Genomic DNA, 17320 nt, shown 5'->3' on the forward strand with positions numbered 1-17320 from the left:
CAGTGTTGTACGACAGTCTTTTCCAGTTTTGTACGACAGAGTCTTTTTCAGTGTTGTACGACAGTCTTTTTCCAGTGTTGTACGACAGAGTCTTTTTCAGTGTTGTACGGGGCAGTCTTTTCCAGTGTTGTTAGACAGTCTTTTCCAGTGTTGTTAGACAGTCTTTTCCAGTGTTGTACGACAGTCTTTTCCAGTGTTGTACGACAGAGTCTTTTCCAGTGTTGTTAGAAAGTCTTTTACAGTGTTGTACGACAGAGACTTTTCCAGTGTTGTACGACAGTCTTTTTCAGTGTTGCACGACAGAGTCTTTTTCAATGTTGTCCGACAGTTTTTTCCAGTGTTGTTAGACAGAGACTGTACGAGAGTGTCTTTTCCAGTGTTGTACGACAGTCTTTTCCAGTGTTGTTAGACAGTCTTTTCCATTGTTGTACGACAGTCTTTTTCAGTGTTGTACGACAGAGTCTTTTTCAGTGTTGTACGGGACAGTCTTTTACAGTGTTGTACGGCAGTCTTTTGCAGTGTTGTACGACAGAGTCTTTTTCAGTGTTGTACGACAGTCTTTTCCAGTGTTGTACGGCAGAGTCTTTTTCAGTGTTGTACGACAGTCTTTTCCAGTGTTGTTCGACAGTCTTTTGCAGTGTTGTACGACAGTCTTTTCCAGTGTTGTACGACATAGTCTTTTCCAGTTTTGTACGACAGAGTCTTTTCCAGTGTTGTACGACAGAGTCTTTTTCAGTGTTGTACGGGACAGTCTTTTCCAGTGTTGTACGACAGTCTTTTGCAGTGTTGTACGACAGAGTCTTTTTCAGTGTTGTACGACAGTCTTTTCAAGTGTTGTACGGCAGAGTCTTTTTCACTGTTGTACAGGACAGTCTTTTCCAGTGTTGTACGGCAGTCTTTTCCAGTGTTGTAAGGCAGTCTTTTCCAGTGTTGTACGACAGAGTGTTTTTCCAGTGTTGTGCGACCGAGTCATTGCCAGTCTTTCCAGTGTTGTACTGCCGAGTCTTTTCCAATGTTGTAAGACAGGTTTTTTTCCAGTTTTGTACGACAGTGTCTTTTCCAGTGTTGTACGACAGAGTCTTTTCCAGTGTTGTACGACAGAGTCTTTTTCAGTGTTGTACGGGACAGTCTTTTCCAGTGTTGTACGACAGAGACTGTACGAGAGTGTCTTTTCCAGTGTTGTACGACAGTCTTTTCCAGTGTTGTACGACAGAGTCTTTTCCAGTGTTGTACGACAGAGTCTTTTCCAGTGTTGTACGACAGAGTCTTTTTCAGTGTTGTACGGGACAGTCTTTTCCTGTGTTGTACGATAGAGACTGTACGAGAGTGTCTTTTCCAGTGTTGTACGACAGTCTTTTACAGTGTTGTACGACAGTCTTTTCCACAGTGTTGTACGACAGAGTCTTTTCCAGTGTTGTACGACAGAGTCTTTTTCAGTGTTGTACGGGACAGTCTTTTCCAGTGTTGTTAGACAGTCTTTTCCAGTGTTGTACGACAGTCTTTTCCAGTGTTGTACGACAGAGTCTTTTTCAGTGTTGTACGACAGTCTTTTTCCAGTGTTGTACGACAGAGTCTTTTTCAGTGTTGTACGGGGCAGTCTTTTCCAGTGTTGTTAGACAGTCTTTTCCAGTGTTGTTAGACAGTCTTTTCCAGTGTTGTACGACAGTCTTTTCCAGTGTTGTACGACAGAGTCTTTTCCAGTGTTGTTAGAAAGTCTTTTACAGCGTTGTACGACAGAGACTTTTCCAGTGTTGTACGACAGTCTTTTTCAGTGTTGCACGACAGAGTCTTTTTCAATGTTGTCCGACAGTTTTTTCCAGTGTTGTTAGACAGAGACTGTACGAGAGTGTCTTTTCCAGTGTTGTACGACAGTCTTTTCCAGTGTTGTTAGACAGTCTTTTCCATTGTTGTACGACAGTTTTTTTCAGTGTTGTACGACAGAGTCTTTTTCAGTGTTGTACGGGACAGTCTTTTACAGTGTTGTACGGCAGTCTTTTCCAGTGTTGTACGACAGAGTCTTTTTCAGTGTTGTACGACAGTCTTTTCCAGTGTTGTACGGCAGAGTCTTTTTCAGTGTTGTACGACAGTCTTTTCCAGTGTTGTACGACAGTCTTTTGCAGTGTTGTACAACAGTCTTTTCCAGTGTTGTACGACATAGTCTTTTCCAGTTTTGTACGACAGAGTCTTTTCCAGTGTTGTACGACAGAGTCTTTTTCAGTGTTGTACGGGACAGTCTTTTACAGTGTTGTACGACAGTCTTTTGCAGTGTTGTACGACAGAGTCTTTTTCAGTGTTGTACGACAGTCTTTTCCAGTGTTGTACGACAGTCTTTTGCAGTGTTGTACGACAGAGTCTTTTTCAGTGTTGTACGACAGTCTTTTCCAGTGTTGTACGGCAGAGTCTTTTTCACTGTTGTACAGGACAGTCTTTTCCAGTGTTGTACGGCAGTCTTTTCCAGTGTTGTAAGGCAGTCTTTTCCAGTGTTGTACGACAGAGTGTTTTTCCAGTGTTGTGCGACCGAGTCATTGCCAGTCTTTCCAGTGTTGTACTGCCGAGTCTTTTCCAATGTTGTAAGACAGGTTTTTTTCCAGTTTTGTACGACAGTGTCTTTTCCAGTGTTGTACGACAGAGTCTTTTCCAGTGTTGTACGACAGAGTCTTTTTCAGTGTTGTACGGGACAGTCTTTTCCAGTGTTGTACGACAGAGACTGTACGAGAGTGTCTTTTCCAGTGTTGTACGACAGAGTCTTTTCCAGTGTTGTACGACAGTCTTTTCCAGTGTTGTACGACAGAGACTGTACGAGAGTGTCTTTTCCAGTGTTGTACGACAGAGTCTTTTCCAGTGTTGTACGACAGAGTCTTTTCCAGTGTTGTACGACAGAGTCTTTTTCAGTGTTGTACGACAGTCTTTTCCAGTGTTGTACGACAGTCTTTTCCAGTGTTGTACAACAGTCTTTTCCAGTGTTGTACGACATAGTCTTTTCCAGTTTTGTACGACAGAGTCTTTTCCAGTGTTGTACGACAGAGTCTTTTTCAGTGTTGTACGGGACAGTCTTTTACAGTGTTGTACGACAGTCTTTTGCAGTGTTGTACGACAGAGTCTTTTTCAGTGTTGTACGACAGTCTTTTCCAGTGTTGTACGACAGTCTTTTGCAGTGTTGTACGACAGAGTCTTTTTCAGTGTTGTACGACAGTCTTTTCCAGTGTTGTACGGCAGAGTCTTTTTCACTGTTGTACAGGACAGTCTTTTCCAGTGTTGTACGGCAGTCTTTTCCAGTGTTGTAAGGCAGTCTTTTCCAGTGTTGTACGACCGAGTCATTGCCAGTCTTTCCAGTGTTGTACTGCCGAGTCTTTTCCAATGTCGTAAGACAGGTTTTTTTCCAGTTTTGTACGACAGTGTCTTTTCCAGTGTTGTACGACAGAGTCTTTTCCAGTGTTGTACGACAGAGTCTTTTTCAGTGTTGTACGGGACAGTCTTTTCCAGTGTTGTACGACAGAGACTGTACGAGAGTGTCTTTTCCAGTGTTGTACGACAGAGTCTTTTCCAGTGTTGTACGACAGAGTCTTTTCCAGTGTTGTACGACAGAGTCTTTTTCAGTGTTGTACGGGACAGTCTTTTCCAGTGTTGTACGACAGAGACTGTACGAGAGTGTCTTTTCCAGTGTTGTACGACAGTCTTTTCCAGTGTTGTACGACAGAGTCTTTTCCAGTGTTGTACGACAGAGTCTTTTTCAGTGTTGTACGGGACAGTCTTTTCCTGTGTTGTACGATAGAGACTGTACGAGAGTGTCTTTTCCAGTGTTGTACGACAGTCTTTTACAGTGTTGTACGACAGTCTTTTCCACAGTGTTGTACGACAGAGTCTTTTTCAGTGTTGTACGGGACAGTCTTTTCCAGTGTTGTTAGACAGTCTTTTCCAGTGTTGTACGACAGTCTTTTCCAGTTTTGTACGACAGAGTCATTTTCAGTGTTGTACGACAGTCTTTTTCCAGTGTTGTACGACAGAGTCTTTTTCAGTGTTGTACGGGGCAGTCTTTTCCAGTGTTGTTAGACAGTCTTTTCCAGTGTTGTTAGACAGTCTTTTCCAGTGTTGTACGACAGTCTTTTCCAGTGTTGTACGACAGAGTCTTTTCCAGTGTTGTTAGAAAGTCTTTTACAGCGTTGTACGACAGAGACTTTTCCAGTGTTGTACGACAGTCTTTTTCAGTGTTGCACGACAGAGTCTTTTTCAATGTTGTCCGACAGTTTTTTCCAGTGTTGTTAGACAGAGACTGTACGAGAGTGTCTTTTCCAGTGTTGTACGACAGTCTTTTCCAGTGTTGTTAGACAGTCTTTTCCATTGTTGTACGACAGTCTTTTTCAGTGTTGTACGACAGAGTCTTTTTCAGTGTTGTACGGGACAGTCTTTTACAGTGTTGTACGGCAGTCTTTTCCAGTGTTGTACGACAGAGTCTTTTTCAGTGTTGTACGACAGTCTTTTCCAGTGTTGTACGGCAGAGTCTTTTTCAGTGTTGTACGACAGTCTTTTCCAGTGTTGTACGACAGTCTTTTGCAGTGTTGTACAACAGTCTTTTCCAGTGTTGTACGACATAGTCTTTTCCAGTTTTGTACGACAGAGTCTTTTCCAGTGTTGTACGACAGAGTCTTTTTCAGTGTTGTACGGGACAGTCTTTTACAGTGTTGTACGACAGTCTTTTGCAGTGTTGTACGACAGAGTCTTTTTCAGTGTTGTACGACAGTCTTTTCCAGTGTTGTACGGCAGAGTCTTTTTCACTGTTGTACAGGACAGTCTTTTCCAGTGTTGTACGGCAGTCTTTTCCAGTGTTGTACGACAGAGTTTTTCCAGTGTTGTGCGACCGAGTCATTGCCAGTCTCTCCAGTGTTGTACTGCCGAGTCTTTTCCAATGTTGTAAGACAGGTTTTTTTCCAGTTTTGTACGACAGTGTCTTTTCCAGTGTTGTACGACAGAATCTTTTTCAGTGTTGTACGACCCAGTCTTTTCCAATGTTGCACAATCACGTCAAAGGGTATAACCGTGTTTGAATTTCAGGAAAGTAGTATGTATCAAACTGGTCGTGGTTACAAAGATGGAGGTCAGGGACACTGACACAGTGACATTGTATCATGTTCATATAAATCACAGGCATTACGTTGTAAACTGACGTTGTAAACTAACGTTGTAAACTGACGTTGTAAACTCAGGACCGGGAGAGGCTATACCTCTCTGTTGATTTAATCATGTTTTATTTTAAATTGAAAATACCATACGTTATCGATATTACATAAAAAACTGAAATGTATTAGCACTTAGTCAGTAAACAGAGAATACGTTATCGATATTACATAAAAAAACTTAAATGTATTAGCACTTAGTCAGTAAACAGAGAATACGTTATCGATATTACATAAAAAACTGAAATGTATTAGCACTTAGTCAGTAAACAGAGAATACGTTATCGATATTACATAAAAAACTGAAATGTATTAGCACTTAGTCAGTAAACAGAGAATACTTCTGCATTGTTTGATTTATATGTTTTAAACATGCTTAAAAATCTCATAACACAGCTGCTGATGGATATCTTAGACATCTTATCTTTGAAAATCAGTTGCTGTTTTCGGCACACTTTAGACATGTAGGGGTCATGTGGTTACAAACTGCTTACCGCAATCTTCACTGAACCAATAATTATCCGGCCACACATCACTTCTTACAAACAACTGCAGAAATTAGTAATGGTTAAATAATTTAAGACAAAATCAATATTAACAACATTTCTTTCAATTTTCAATTACATATAAATATAAACTCGGTAGACGTTCTTTTGTACCTTTATGGTAGACACAAACTTTGAAATCAGTATGAACGTCAGTGGTGACTTCGAGTCACGTGACTACACGCCGCGTATCTAAAATGGGTTCTGTCTCTGATCTCACTAGTGGACGGGCAAAGTGAGGCGGGAACCAACTGACGGTGTATCAGTTCACAATGCCAATGTCTCTCTTAATCAGTTTGATCATAGTGATTACCTTTGAATAACCATGCGGTAGGTGGGGTAGGTGTTCTGAAGGGTACCCTTCATTCAAAAGTGAAAATTATTGTGAAACCACACCTTGAAATCACAAGTATTGAATCTTTATTGCAACCGATCACACCGTATTTATAAAGGGGCCTGATGCATTGACCTTTGAAGAAACTAATGTCAAAATCCGTTGAACTGACCTCCGTCGGCCAAACATCAAGTTAAAACGCAATTCTCTTTAGGGATTTAGGATTTGGGAGTAACGCAATGTATGTGCACACTGAAGTTCTTGAAGTGAGTAAAGTTTAAAGATGCTTTCAGCAATGTCCAAGCCACATTGGGGCGGGGAAGACTATGAATAGGCACACACATTGTTCACACGATGGGAGTAGAAAGCGAGTGTTCGACGTCACGAGCAAACCCGTCTCGTATTAGGCTGCTCCTGAACCGTAATGAACCACCGCGGTGTAGTGGATAGAGCGTCTGCCCGGGGAGCGGGGTAGGTGGTTCGATCCACTGTCCGCATCGGCATTAACGTGATAAATCGAGGACTGGCTAACCAATCGCTGAAAAGACAAATGTGTTTACAAAATGAAACGTATGTTATACTTACTACTTACAACAATAATTTCAAGCATTTATTTCGCCCAAAATGTCGATTGCTTAACTTTCCTTGCAAATCGTATCTTGAAAGAAAATCCACAGAAAGTCCGAAAGAGAAATTCAAGAACAGTTGACGAAACAGTATACCGGACAAATGTGTCTTTTGTCTCCGACTTTCAATATATGTCAAAGTCTCAATCACAGCTTATCACGTGTCTCGATTTCTAAATGTCAAGTTCTCCGCTGTGAGGATTGAACATGACTTTCTGCAAGTAATTACTCCTGTTATCATAAGTCTTTCATTAGACAAGCGTCTCCCAGTATGAATCCTCATGAGTTATGCACGACGGGTAATCAAATATGGATAGTTCAAGACAATACGGGACTTGTAGATCTCGACAGTGAAATGTACACCTGTTTCCGTTTTAGTTGTAAATCACAGTCTTTTACACAGTTAGGAATCCTGGAATTTGTCTTCAAGTATTAAGAAACCTGATATGAGTTTTGTATTTGGTTGTAAGATAGCAAAGTAAGAATTGAACTCGTGGAATGGAAACCGCTTTTTGGTGACTAGATCTGAGATATGAACGGTAATAAAGACAGTGAAATTGACACCAAAAGACTGATGAATTAGTAAATCTCAAGTACATGTATTGTAATAATTTTCTGGACCAGTACGGAATCACACAAACCACTGTCAGATACTATGATACCGATTTGTCAACTGTTTCATATTATTTGATCACATATTCGCCTTGTCTGAACTTTAGAAAATGAAAATGTAGAGCTGCCTGTAGTCGACATACAGAGGTTCCTGTGTTTCACGTTCAGAACTCTCTGTAGTACACGTGCAGCTCTACCTGTGTTGGACATACAGAGCTACATGTGTCCGACATACAGAGGTCCCTGTGTTTCACGTTCAGAACCCTCTGTAGTACACGTGCAGCTCTACCTGTGTTGGACATACAGAGCTACATGTGTCCGACATACAGAGATCCCTGTGTTTCACGTTCAGAACTCTCTGTAGTACACGTGCAGCTCTACCTGTGTTGGACATACAGAGCTACATGTGTCCGACATACAGAGGTCCCTGTGTTTCACGTTCAGAACCCTCTGTAGTACACATGCAGCTCTACCTGTGTTGGACATACAGAGCTACATGTGTCCGACATACAGAGGTCCCTGTGTTTCACGTTCATAACTCTCTGTAGTACACATGCAGCTCTACCTGTGTTGGACATACAGAGCTACATGTGTCCGACATACAGAGGTCCCTGTGTTTCACGTTCATAACTCTCTGTAGTACACATGCAGCTCTACCTGTGTTGGACATACAGAGCTACATGTGTCCGACATACAGAGGTCCCTGTGTTTCACGTTCAGAACTCTCTGTAGTACACATGCAGCTCTACCTGTGTTGGACATACAGAGCTACATGTGTCCGACATACAGAGGTCCCTGTGTTTCACGTTCATAACTCTCTAAAGTACACGTGCAGCTCTACCTGTGTTGGACATACAGAGGTCCCTGTGTTTCACGTTCAGAACCCTCTGTAGTACACGTGCAGCTCTACCTGTGTTGGACATACAGAGCTACATGTGTCCGACATACAGAGGTCCCTGTGTTTCACGTTCAGAACTCTCTGTAGTACACATGCAGCTCTACCTGTGTTGGACATACAGAGCTACATGTGTCCGACATACAGAGGTCCCTGTGTTTCACGTTCAGAACTCTCTAAAGTACACGTGCAGCTCTACCTGTGTTGGACATACAGAGCTACATGTGTCCGACATACAGGGGTCCCTGTGTTTCACGTTCAGAACTTTCTGAAGTACACATGCAGCTCTACCTGTGACTGCCTGTGTTCCACGTGTAGAACTGCCTGCGGTCGACGTTCGCAACTGCCATTGTTCCACGTGCAGAGCTGCCTGTGGTCGACGTGTAAAGCGCTCTGAGTTTGTTAGCGGTGGCGGTTGTCCCTTATCCGGACAACTCGGCGGTTCGAGTCCCTGTTCGCCCTGATTACGAGTCTTGGTTTGTGTGCACAATACTCGTACTCATGAGTTTCACCACTTGTTAAACGTCTTCGACTTGCTTCACTTCGGAATTGTCCTCCACATTAACCTGATATTCCGTGCTAGTACTTGTCACTGTTACAGCGCAGATAGTCGTGTGTGTGTACCTGTCCCAGGAAATGTGTTGTAAACGAGAAGGTAAACGAGTCAAAGCATGTTGGCCTCGACATTTGTGTACATAAATATTGAACTACACCAGCAATATTAATCACATGATGAGGTTCAACACACGTCATCAATACTTCACCTATCTACGAAGAATTAATGTAAATAAATGCCATTTAACACTGGCACCCTGCGGAACACAGCCGTAAGGCAACATTTTACAGTCACTTCTATTACTATGGGATACGCAAAATTCATCATGAAAGTCAGAGTTAACTGCCCTTTTCTGTAGAAATCTTTTGCTGGATTCGGCTCACAACAGTTTTGAATGTAAAACGTTTTTGTTTTTGAGGAAACATTGTGCTTTCATCTGCTGCAGGCGATACACTCCACCAGACTGTGTGCTGCACGTGCATATCATGCAGAATGTGATATAATATCAAGACCTGAATGTATTGCTGTACGAAAATATATACTTTCTTTTACAAATTTCTGTCTGTGGTTGCAAATCATCCTCAACCGCGGGTGATTGATACAAATTTAAAACATGTCTTTACACATTTCTATATAACTACAACTACAAATTGTCGGTGTATAAATGTTTAATTTGTTCGTGTTCACAGATGCTTGTAATATAAACCTGTGAAGACAGATTGGCGACACATTGATAACAGGACACCCACACTCGGACCGTAGGGTCAGGTTCTCCCCACCCCCGCCGTGTTGTGAAACGTATAAAGGAGAAATAACACACTATCAGTGACAAATTGTTTTATTCGTGCTGCAGAGTTTGGTAATTTTCACAATTCCACAATTTTTAAAATAGGCAATAGTTGCCATACATGAACAAGCATTCTCGCTCATATTGGAACCTCACCTATCAAGGTTGATTCAATGCAATAGGCCTCACTCTCCTGCAATAAAGAGATAAGAAAGGAAAAATCAACGCCAACATCAAACTAGTACAAGTGTATGCAAGTTGAGTGAAGTGTATGTAAAATCTCACACGAACCAGTGTCCATATTTGACAACGCATTATATCAGTGAAGATCCGGGGTAGAATAGGCCTCCAGCAACCCATGCTTGTCGTAAAAGGGACTATGCTTGTCAAGAGTCAAGAGTCAAAGATGTTTATTGTATCAAAGGCCATCGGCCCATATACAAGTTCAGATAAATACAGTGGGTGAGAATTTACAGATTGGGAGATTCAACAAAAATTACATAAATATAACATTCATTTAACAATCGGTGATAATCATGAGGACTTTCTAGGGTGAGGTAATTAAAATTATGAATTTCCACTCAACATGTTATTTCGTAGTTCCATCCCATGTTTTACAAATAAAGACAGTTTAAACATTACATCGGCATCATTCGATGACAAAATAGAAACAAAAGCTATTCTACTCGTCTTAGATAAGAAACATTCTGGTATATATTTAGTACGTAATTCTGCATAATAAGGACATTCAAAGGTAAAATGTATTTCGTCTTCTATTGCAGAGTTACAGAATGGACAAATTCTTTGTATTCTTTCAAGTGATATATTCCGTCCATAGTTAATCATAAGTTTTGACAAGCCAAGTCTGTATTTAATATATCCATTTCTTAGGTGACTATTTGTTAAAACTGATAGATATTTTTCTGGCTCTAATAGAGTCTTAAATGTTCTGTACAAATCATAACGTGAACTGTTTTCCAAGTTGCATTGCCACCCTTGATAGAACATATTTATTGCTATTTTACGAAAATCATTTAGAAATAAATGTTGATCACCAACAGATTGGTTAAGCCATATATACCCATATCCATGTGAGAATAATAGTGTCCTAGTATGCGATACCCATGTAACCTTACCGATACTATCTAAATGAAAGAGCATGTTATAAGCTTTTTTCGGAAGCCGATGTTCTGGCATACGGATGATATTAAACCAATATTTTAAACACTTTATTTGTGAATTAATGTAAAGTGGGTATCTTCCACATTCTCCATATATCATATTATTTGGTGTTGCTATTCCAACGCGAAGAAACTTTTTACATGCCAGTAGGTGAATTATTTCTAAACATTCATATCTTCGGTAACCCCACACTTCAGATCCATACAATAAAATTGGCTGTATTTGAGTATCAAATAATTTGAAAAATACTTTTGGAGTAATAACTCCAAGTTTATGTGAAACAGACATTATATTAAGTAAAGCTCGTTTCCCTCGCAGTGATAAGTCAGATACACATTTGTTCATATTTAGTGTTGAATTAAACATTATGCCGAGATACTTATAACCATTAACTACATTAACTTGTTGTCCATTTAAGTACCATCTTTCCCTAAAATTTAAAGGACCCCCTTTTCTGAATACTATAATTTCTGTCTTATCTAAATTTACAGATAAATTCCATTCCTTAGTATATTTATCTAATACATTCAACTGATTCTGTAGACCAATAACAGTGTCAGATAGTAAAATAACATCATCGGCAAAAAGGAGCATAAGAAGTTCGAGGATGTCAGGATACATCTGTATACCATGCTTGCCGTTACTTGAGATTTCATAATATAATTCGCTTATGAAAAACGAAAATAACAGAGGACTCAGTATACATCCCTGACGTAAACCAGATGGGCAATCGATAAAATCAGTAACACCATAATCACTACGTACACATGACTTGATATTTGAATACATTGATTGTAGTATATTAAACATCTTCCCTTGTAGTCCAGCTTTTCTTAAACAACACCATAATTTATAACGATCAACTGTATCAAATGCCTTTTTAAAATCAATAAAAGCAACGTAAACCTTGTGTTTACGACGTGTTAGACATTTTTGAATTGCAGCATATAATGTAAAAATATGATCTATGGTTGAATAATTTTTTCTAAAACCAGCTTGAACTTCCGGTATCTTATCTCTCATATTCGCCCAGTTAGTAAGCCTGTTATTCAAAACAGAGGTAAAAATTTTCCCCAGAACACTCATTAATGAGATCCCCCTGTAGTTGTCAGGGTTTCTCGGATCGCCTTTTTTATGTAGAGGGACTATTTCTGAACAAGACCAACTGTTTGGAAATATTTGATTATGAAAGAGTTTGTTGAAACATTTATGAAGAAATGGCATAATATCCAATTGGGAACATTTAAGCATTTCTATCAGCACTTGACTATGCTTGTCGTAAGAGGCGACTAACGGGATCGGGTGGTCAGACTCGCTGACTTGGTTGTAGGAGTGAAACGATACATCGGTGCATCGTAAGTTTTCATATGATGATAAGATACACGATAATTCATTTTCTGTATCGATACAGTGAGTGAGTGAGTGAGTGAGTGAGTGAGTATGGTTTACACCGCTTTTAGCAATATTCCGGCAATATCACGGCGGGGGACACCAGAAATGGGCTTCACACATTGTACCCATGTGGGGAATCGAACCCGGGTCTTCAGCGTGACCAGCGAACGCTTTAACCACTAGGCTCCCCCACCGCTCCTGTATCGATACAAGATGATACACGGAATGAAATATATTACTCACAATTCGTTTAATGACCCTGGCGTTTTTGTCAGTCAGATATTGCAAAATATGCTGGGATTAGTGTTTCAATTTCACTACTAAAAAAACCCACAACGAACAGCTAGGTGTTCCTTTTGAACCTGCTCTGAAATATTTATTGTCATGACGTTTCCATGCGATTTGACGTAAATATTCGTATGTGACCTGTGTCGAGATAGGTATCGTATGGCTACCTTCCTGTATCGCTTCACCCCAACCTTGTCGATGCATGTTATCGTATCCCAATTGCGTAGATCGATACTCTTGATGTCAATCACTGGATTGTATGGTCCAGACTCGATTTTTTTACAGACGGCCGTCATGTAGCTGGAATATTGCTGAGTGTGGCGTTAAACAACAAACAACAACAACGACAACACATTAGCATATGCGCATTCTCTATACAAACATAAATGAACTTTTCATAAAAAATGCCGCTACTCTTACTCAGGTGACGTATATATTCGAGTAACATCCTTTGCCAATACTGCCTCTCAGGAATACTGACATGTTTTGCACTACCCGCATAAAACACTCTCTTGAACAGTAACGCCGTTCAATACTTACAAGCAAATGTTGCTACGAGTTTGTAGCACCCAAGGTAGATGTCGCCATGTGTGAGGTTCACAACGAAGGTGTAGACACCAGGAAGCAGGAAGGCTGCGAACACGCGGAACGTTGCCACGGGGAGGTTGTAGGTGCCCTTTAAACAAACCGTGGGATGAAGTAAGTGAGGGTTTCAGGTAAACCAACGTCTCAACTGTCGGTAGAAAACCATAAAGTGACGTAGGTCGTAGACGTTTTACCACTTCGGAAGTGACTGTGCCATAATCGGTGCGAATCAGGGTATTATGGAATGATATATATCCTTACCTTAATCCAATTAAACAGCAAATCGCACCGCCTGTTGGCGCCGAGTAGCGCACACTTCCGTAAAAAACAATTAACAGTGTTTTCCTAAAAGCAACACACACTTTATATGTTTATTCTGTTGACTGGCATTAAGGAGGTTCAAAGGCAATAAAATAACTGAACCAATATCTTAGTATATTTTTCTATATTTTCAAAAACAAATTTATCTAAGGATAGCAAATACAATTTTGGTTTCTTGGAGAATGTTCCTTAATTGCTCTTAAACTACATAATTTGTTTTAAGTATTGACGTCAATATATTTTTGCTTTCATGGATGTCAAAACGTAAAAATCGGCGTGCACACTTTCTAATTGACTAACATCTAGTCTCTGAAATGAAAATATTGTAAAAAAAAAACACAGCCAATCAGGAAACAGTAATCTGTTAGGGGCGTGGCCGAAATCACTTGCACGGAATCACTTGCAATATATTTATATCTTATTATCGAAGGATCATTAGTTTTCGGACGGCCGTTTATCGCGATATAACGAGGGGTGTGGCGCCAAACTACGAATGTTTCTTAAGCGTCCGAAAAACCACAAGACGGGGATACTTTATAAGTGGTTCACAAACACACACACACACACACACACACACACACACACACACATTTACATATGTATAAATCGCAAACAGCAATAAAGAACGAAGCGTGGTTTATTTCACGAGATAACATTGTTGTACAATATGACGTCATTTCTGGAGATTCGAAGATGCGGTCACAACTTGAGGAAAAGTGCCTCGTGAGTTGTTCCCCATATATGTAGCTGGGGTACGCAGAAAAAACGCAGTGGCCGAACTATCGCATCTAAAAGTGGGAGAGATATGACAATCGGTATCAGGAGGTAATATCCGGATTGTGAGAATATGCGGGAAAGACAAAACTTAACCCACCTGTTCATAAAATGTACATTTCCGAGGTCGGATTCTATCTTGTGACTCATACAAGGTCACTATTTTTAAGCTTGCACATTTTATCAACATCCTTATAGAGTAAGTACATATGGTTGATATATCATATAAGAGATGTTTACCGACTCGTGGTCGTTGTTTATCGTTATATAAAACACAGAGAATTTACTCTCCCTGCACCGTTTTATTGTACGATAAACAACCCCCACTCGTCGTTTATTTCTTGAATAAGACACACGAGTCTACTATGCCGCATCAGGACAATGGAAGAAAGGTTTGTAGGACAGAAGAGTTACATACCGCTTTGAAGGGACATTTACACGGTACACCAGCAGTCACAAATTCCCGGGGACACACGACACCGCTGAGGATGCTGCACAGGTCGTCGTAGACGCAGCTTCCTATATTCGCTACACATGGAAGCGGTACATCCTGGCTGCCAACTCTCTTGGACAGCTGAACCTGAGCCTGAAGAAAAACAGGAATATTCATTTTACCAGTGTGAATCGGCCCCGGATACCTATGGGGGCATTAGGAGGTATATGTGGCAATCACTGATTCCAGCTGCAGGCGATGGGACTGTTTCTTCGTACCCTGACATCAATGTGTACCGCTTGTTTACCCAACGTATCAATAAGGTCTTTAATTTTAAAATGTATGATCACATAATTCTATTTCAAGACTCTCATAATCACAAGGATTAGTTTCATGGTAGGTCTGTGATTTTAAATTGAATTGATTTTGCCCTTATTTTTAGCTTTTATTCTGCCTGTACGACGTATGTGATCATAGAGAAGATGGATGAACTTTGCACTTGTGAATGATACATAAGTCTTGTCCCCCACAGCTTCCGGGGCAAGGGAGTTATTTGACAATTAAGTCCCTTGCCTCTGGAAGATGTGTCCCCAAGGAATTGACTCAACACACGCGGAGCGGAGGGGAAGTCTAGTAATCAAAGTTTTACGCCGGAGTCCGTGTTCGCTTCCCTACTTGCTATGCAGCAAAAGCCTCAATTCCTATACTCGGACACAAACCTCTCTGTGTCAAGATCTGTGGACACCTCCTGACACGGTCTCTTCAGAACACTGAGCAATGATGGCCACCCAATCTACTCTAAGGATGCGTTGGGCTTCGAGCAAATAAAAAATCACCAATATAAAATATTCGGCTTCATTTCTTCACAGCTCGATCCGGAAATGCCTATTTTTAGCAAAAGACAACCACAGAAAAGTATTATAGCTTCGATAGAAGACCCTTCTGCGTGAAGATGCCAAGGCGCTCCCACACAGCGTGATGTCTAAACTATCCACAATATTATAGAAGTGCGGCTTTATGTTTTTGCAGTCGGAACTCCCTGATCATATTTGTTTTTTAGATACAGGAATCATATATGCTTTTGTGAATGCTTTGCCCACACGTACCGAGAATTTAGAACCATAGACGCTGATTGGGTGACGCGGCTTCGAGAGGAGGCGTCCTGAGATTTCACACGGGGAGATATTGTAACGGAGGAAAATATCTGAGTTTAAAGAGATTTAAAAGCGGCTTAACTCGTTTTCACTCCACACCTACCTTCAGATTGTTTGGTACGTCTATCTTGAGTTCAGCCTGGAAGGACACATTGAACTCCCCCGGGAAGACTAGCGGGTCCGGGGAGAAGACTAAATTTGTGACTATTAAGTGATTGGTGTAAACTATGCAAAATGCGTCTCCAGAAGTGAGTAGTGTCCATGTCTTGCCTTGTGGAATAAAAGAAGTCACACAAACATATTATGTCATGTCATATTTCAGAAACCGTGTTATTGTCGCCATATCCTTCAGAAATTACGTCGGTAGACACCGGAGTCCTATAGTGAAAGCATACGCAGTACCGATCATAGATGAAGATTGTGAAAAACAAACGATGATCGATCAGGGAGGTCAGTGTGTCTCCATGTATTTGTTATGTACAACCTGTTTATTCAACGCGTCCTCTAGTTACTCTATTTGCTTGTATTATCATACCTATTAATATCATCATCATCATCATCATCATAATCATCAGTAGTAGTAGTAGTAGTAGTTGTTGTTGTTGTACAACATTTCGTTGAAATGTCGTTTCTTAATTGCATACTTTTTACATACCTAACAGGGTACCACACAATACCGGGCCCTTGTATAGTTGATGTCGACATTGTATTGTAACACCTGTGTAATTAAATGCATCATTTAATTTGCTGCAAGCCATATGACGCCACCATGTGAAACACACTCTATGCATTCATAAAGTAATGAGCACGAAATATATATATATGTTTATTACAATCATTTCAATGTGAACTGCGTTGTTCACCTCACCAAGCCACCGTATTTCTAGTGAGTGAGTGAGTTTGTTTTTACGCCACTTTGAGCAGTTTTCCAACCTAATTTGGGCTTCACCCATTGACTCTTGTACCTATTTAGGGTATGGAACCTGGGTGTTCGGATTACATGGATTAATATTCATCTATGCCATAACCACATATATGGCACGCGTATGGCACGCGTACAACGCGTAATTTTATAATCTCGGGTGGAACTTGTAAAAATTCAAACAATAGATCAATTTGTAATGGTAACTTCATAAATTAACTTGGCCAAAGATTGCCACCCACATATATGCAGCCATAGTGACCATCCGATTAACAGTTTACACGAATCTCTCGAAGAATCCCTAAAGGGCATCCAACTCAGATTGATGCACATACACATTGATGGAAATGACTTTGTCTATCTAGCAAGCAACTGTACTTTAATCAGTATGTATGCAGTGACTTTGTGTAAACAGTTTCATATCAAGGCGTGTCGGGTGGAAACACCGAATGTCATAGATGATTCCTATTTTGGGGAAACCCTTTAACTCGGGTGGTGCAGAAAATCCAAAGTCCAGAGAAAGGGGACTCTGGACGACGAGCACGCCACAGTCAGATCCTGACACAGCTAAGGGACGAAACTAAGACGACTGGAACAGCCGTTGCGAAGACGTACCTTATATTGATCATGGGAATCAAAGGAATCCGATTGGGGTCTTGCGTTGAACAGAAGTCTCTTGTGATCAAATACCATTCCTTTAACAGCGAGGATGAATGTTAAAGTGAGACAGCTCTGAACTGCTA

General features: G+C 40.6%; 1 protein-coding gene across 1 annotated transcript; it reads right to left on the reverse strand.

Moving 5' to 3' along the window:
• Positions 1–9561: 9561 nt before the first annotated feature.
• On the reverse strand, positions 9562–16360 carry LOC124139855 (ganglioside GM2 activator-like). The gene is made up of 5 exons (XM_048388126.1): positions 16333–16360; positions 15759–15880; positions 14487–14654; positions 12929–13064; positions 9562–9719 (listed from the first exon to the last, which is right to left on the reverse strand). Coding segments are annotated over exons 1-5 (456 nt in total). The 3' UTR covers positions 9562–9717.
• Positions 16361–17320: the final 960 nt, after the last annotated feature.

Source organism: Haliotis rufescens, unplaced genomic scaffold (assembly GCF_023055435.1).
Source record: "Haliotis rufescens isolate VD_foot unplaced genomic scaffold, xgHalRufe1.0.p SCAF_7, whole genome shotgun sequence".
Lineage (NCBI taxonomy): Eukaryota > Metazoa > Mollusca > Gastropoda > Lepetellida > Haliotidae > Haliotis > Haliotis rufescens.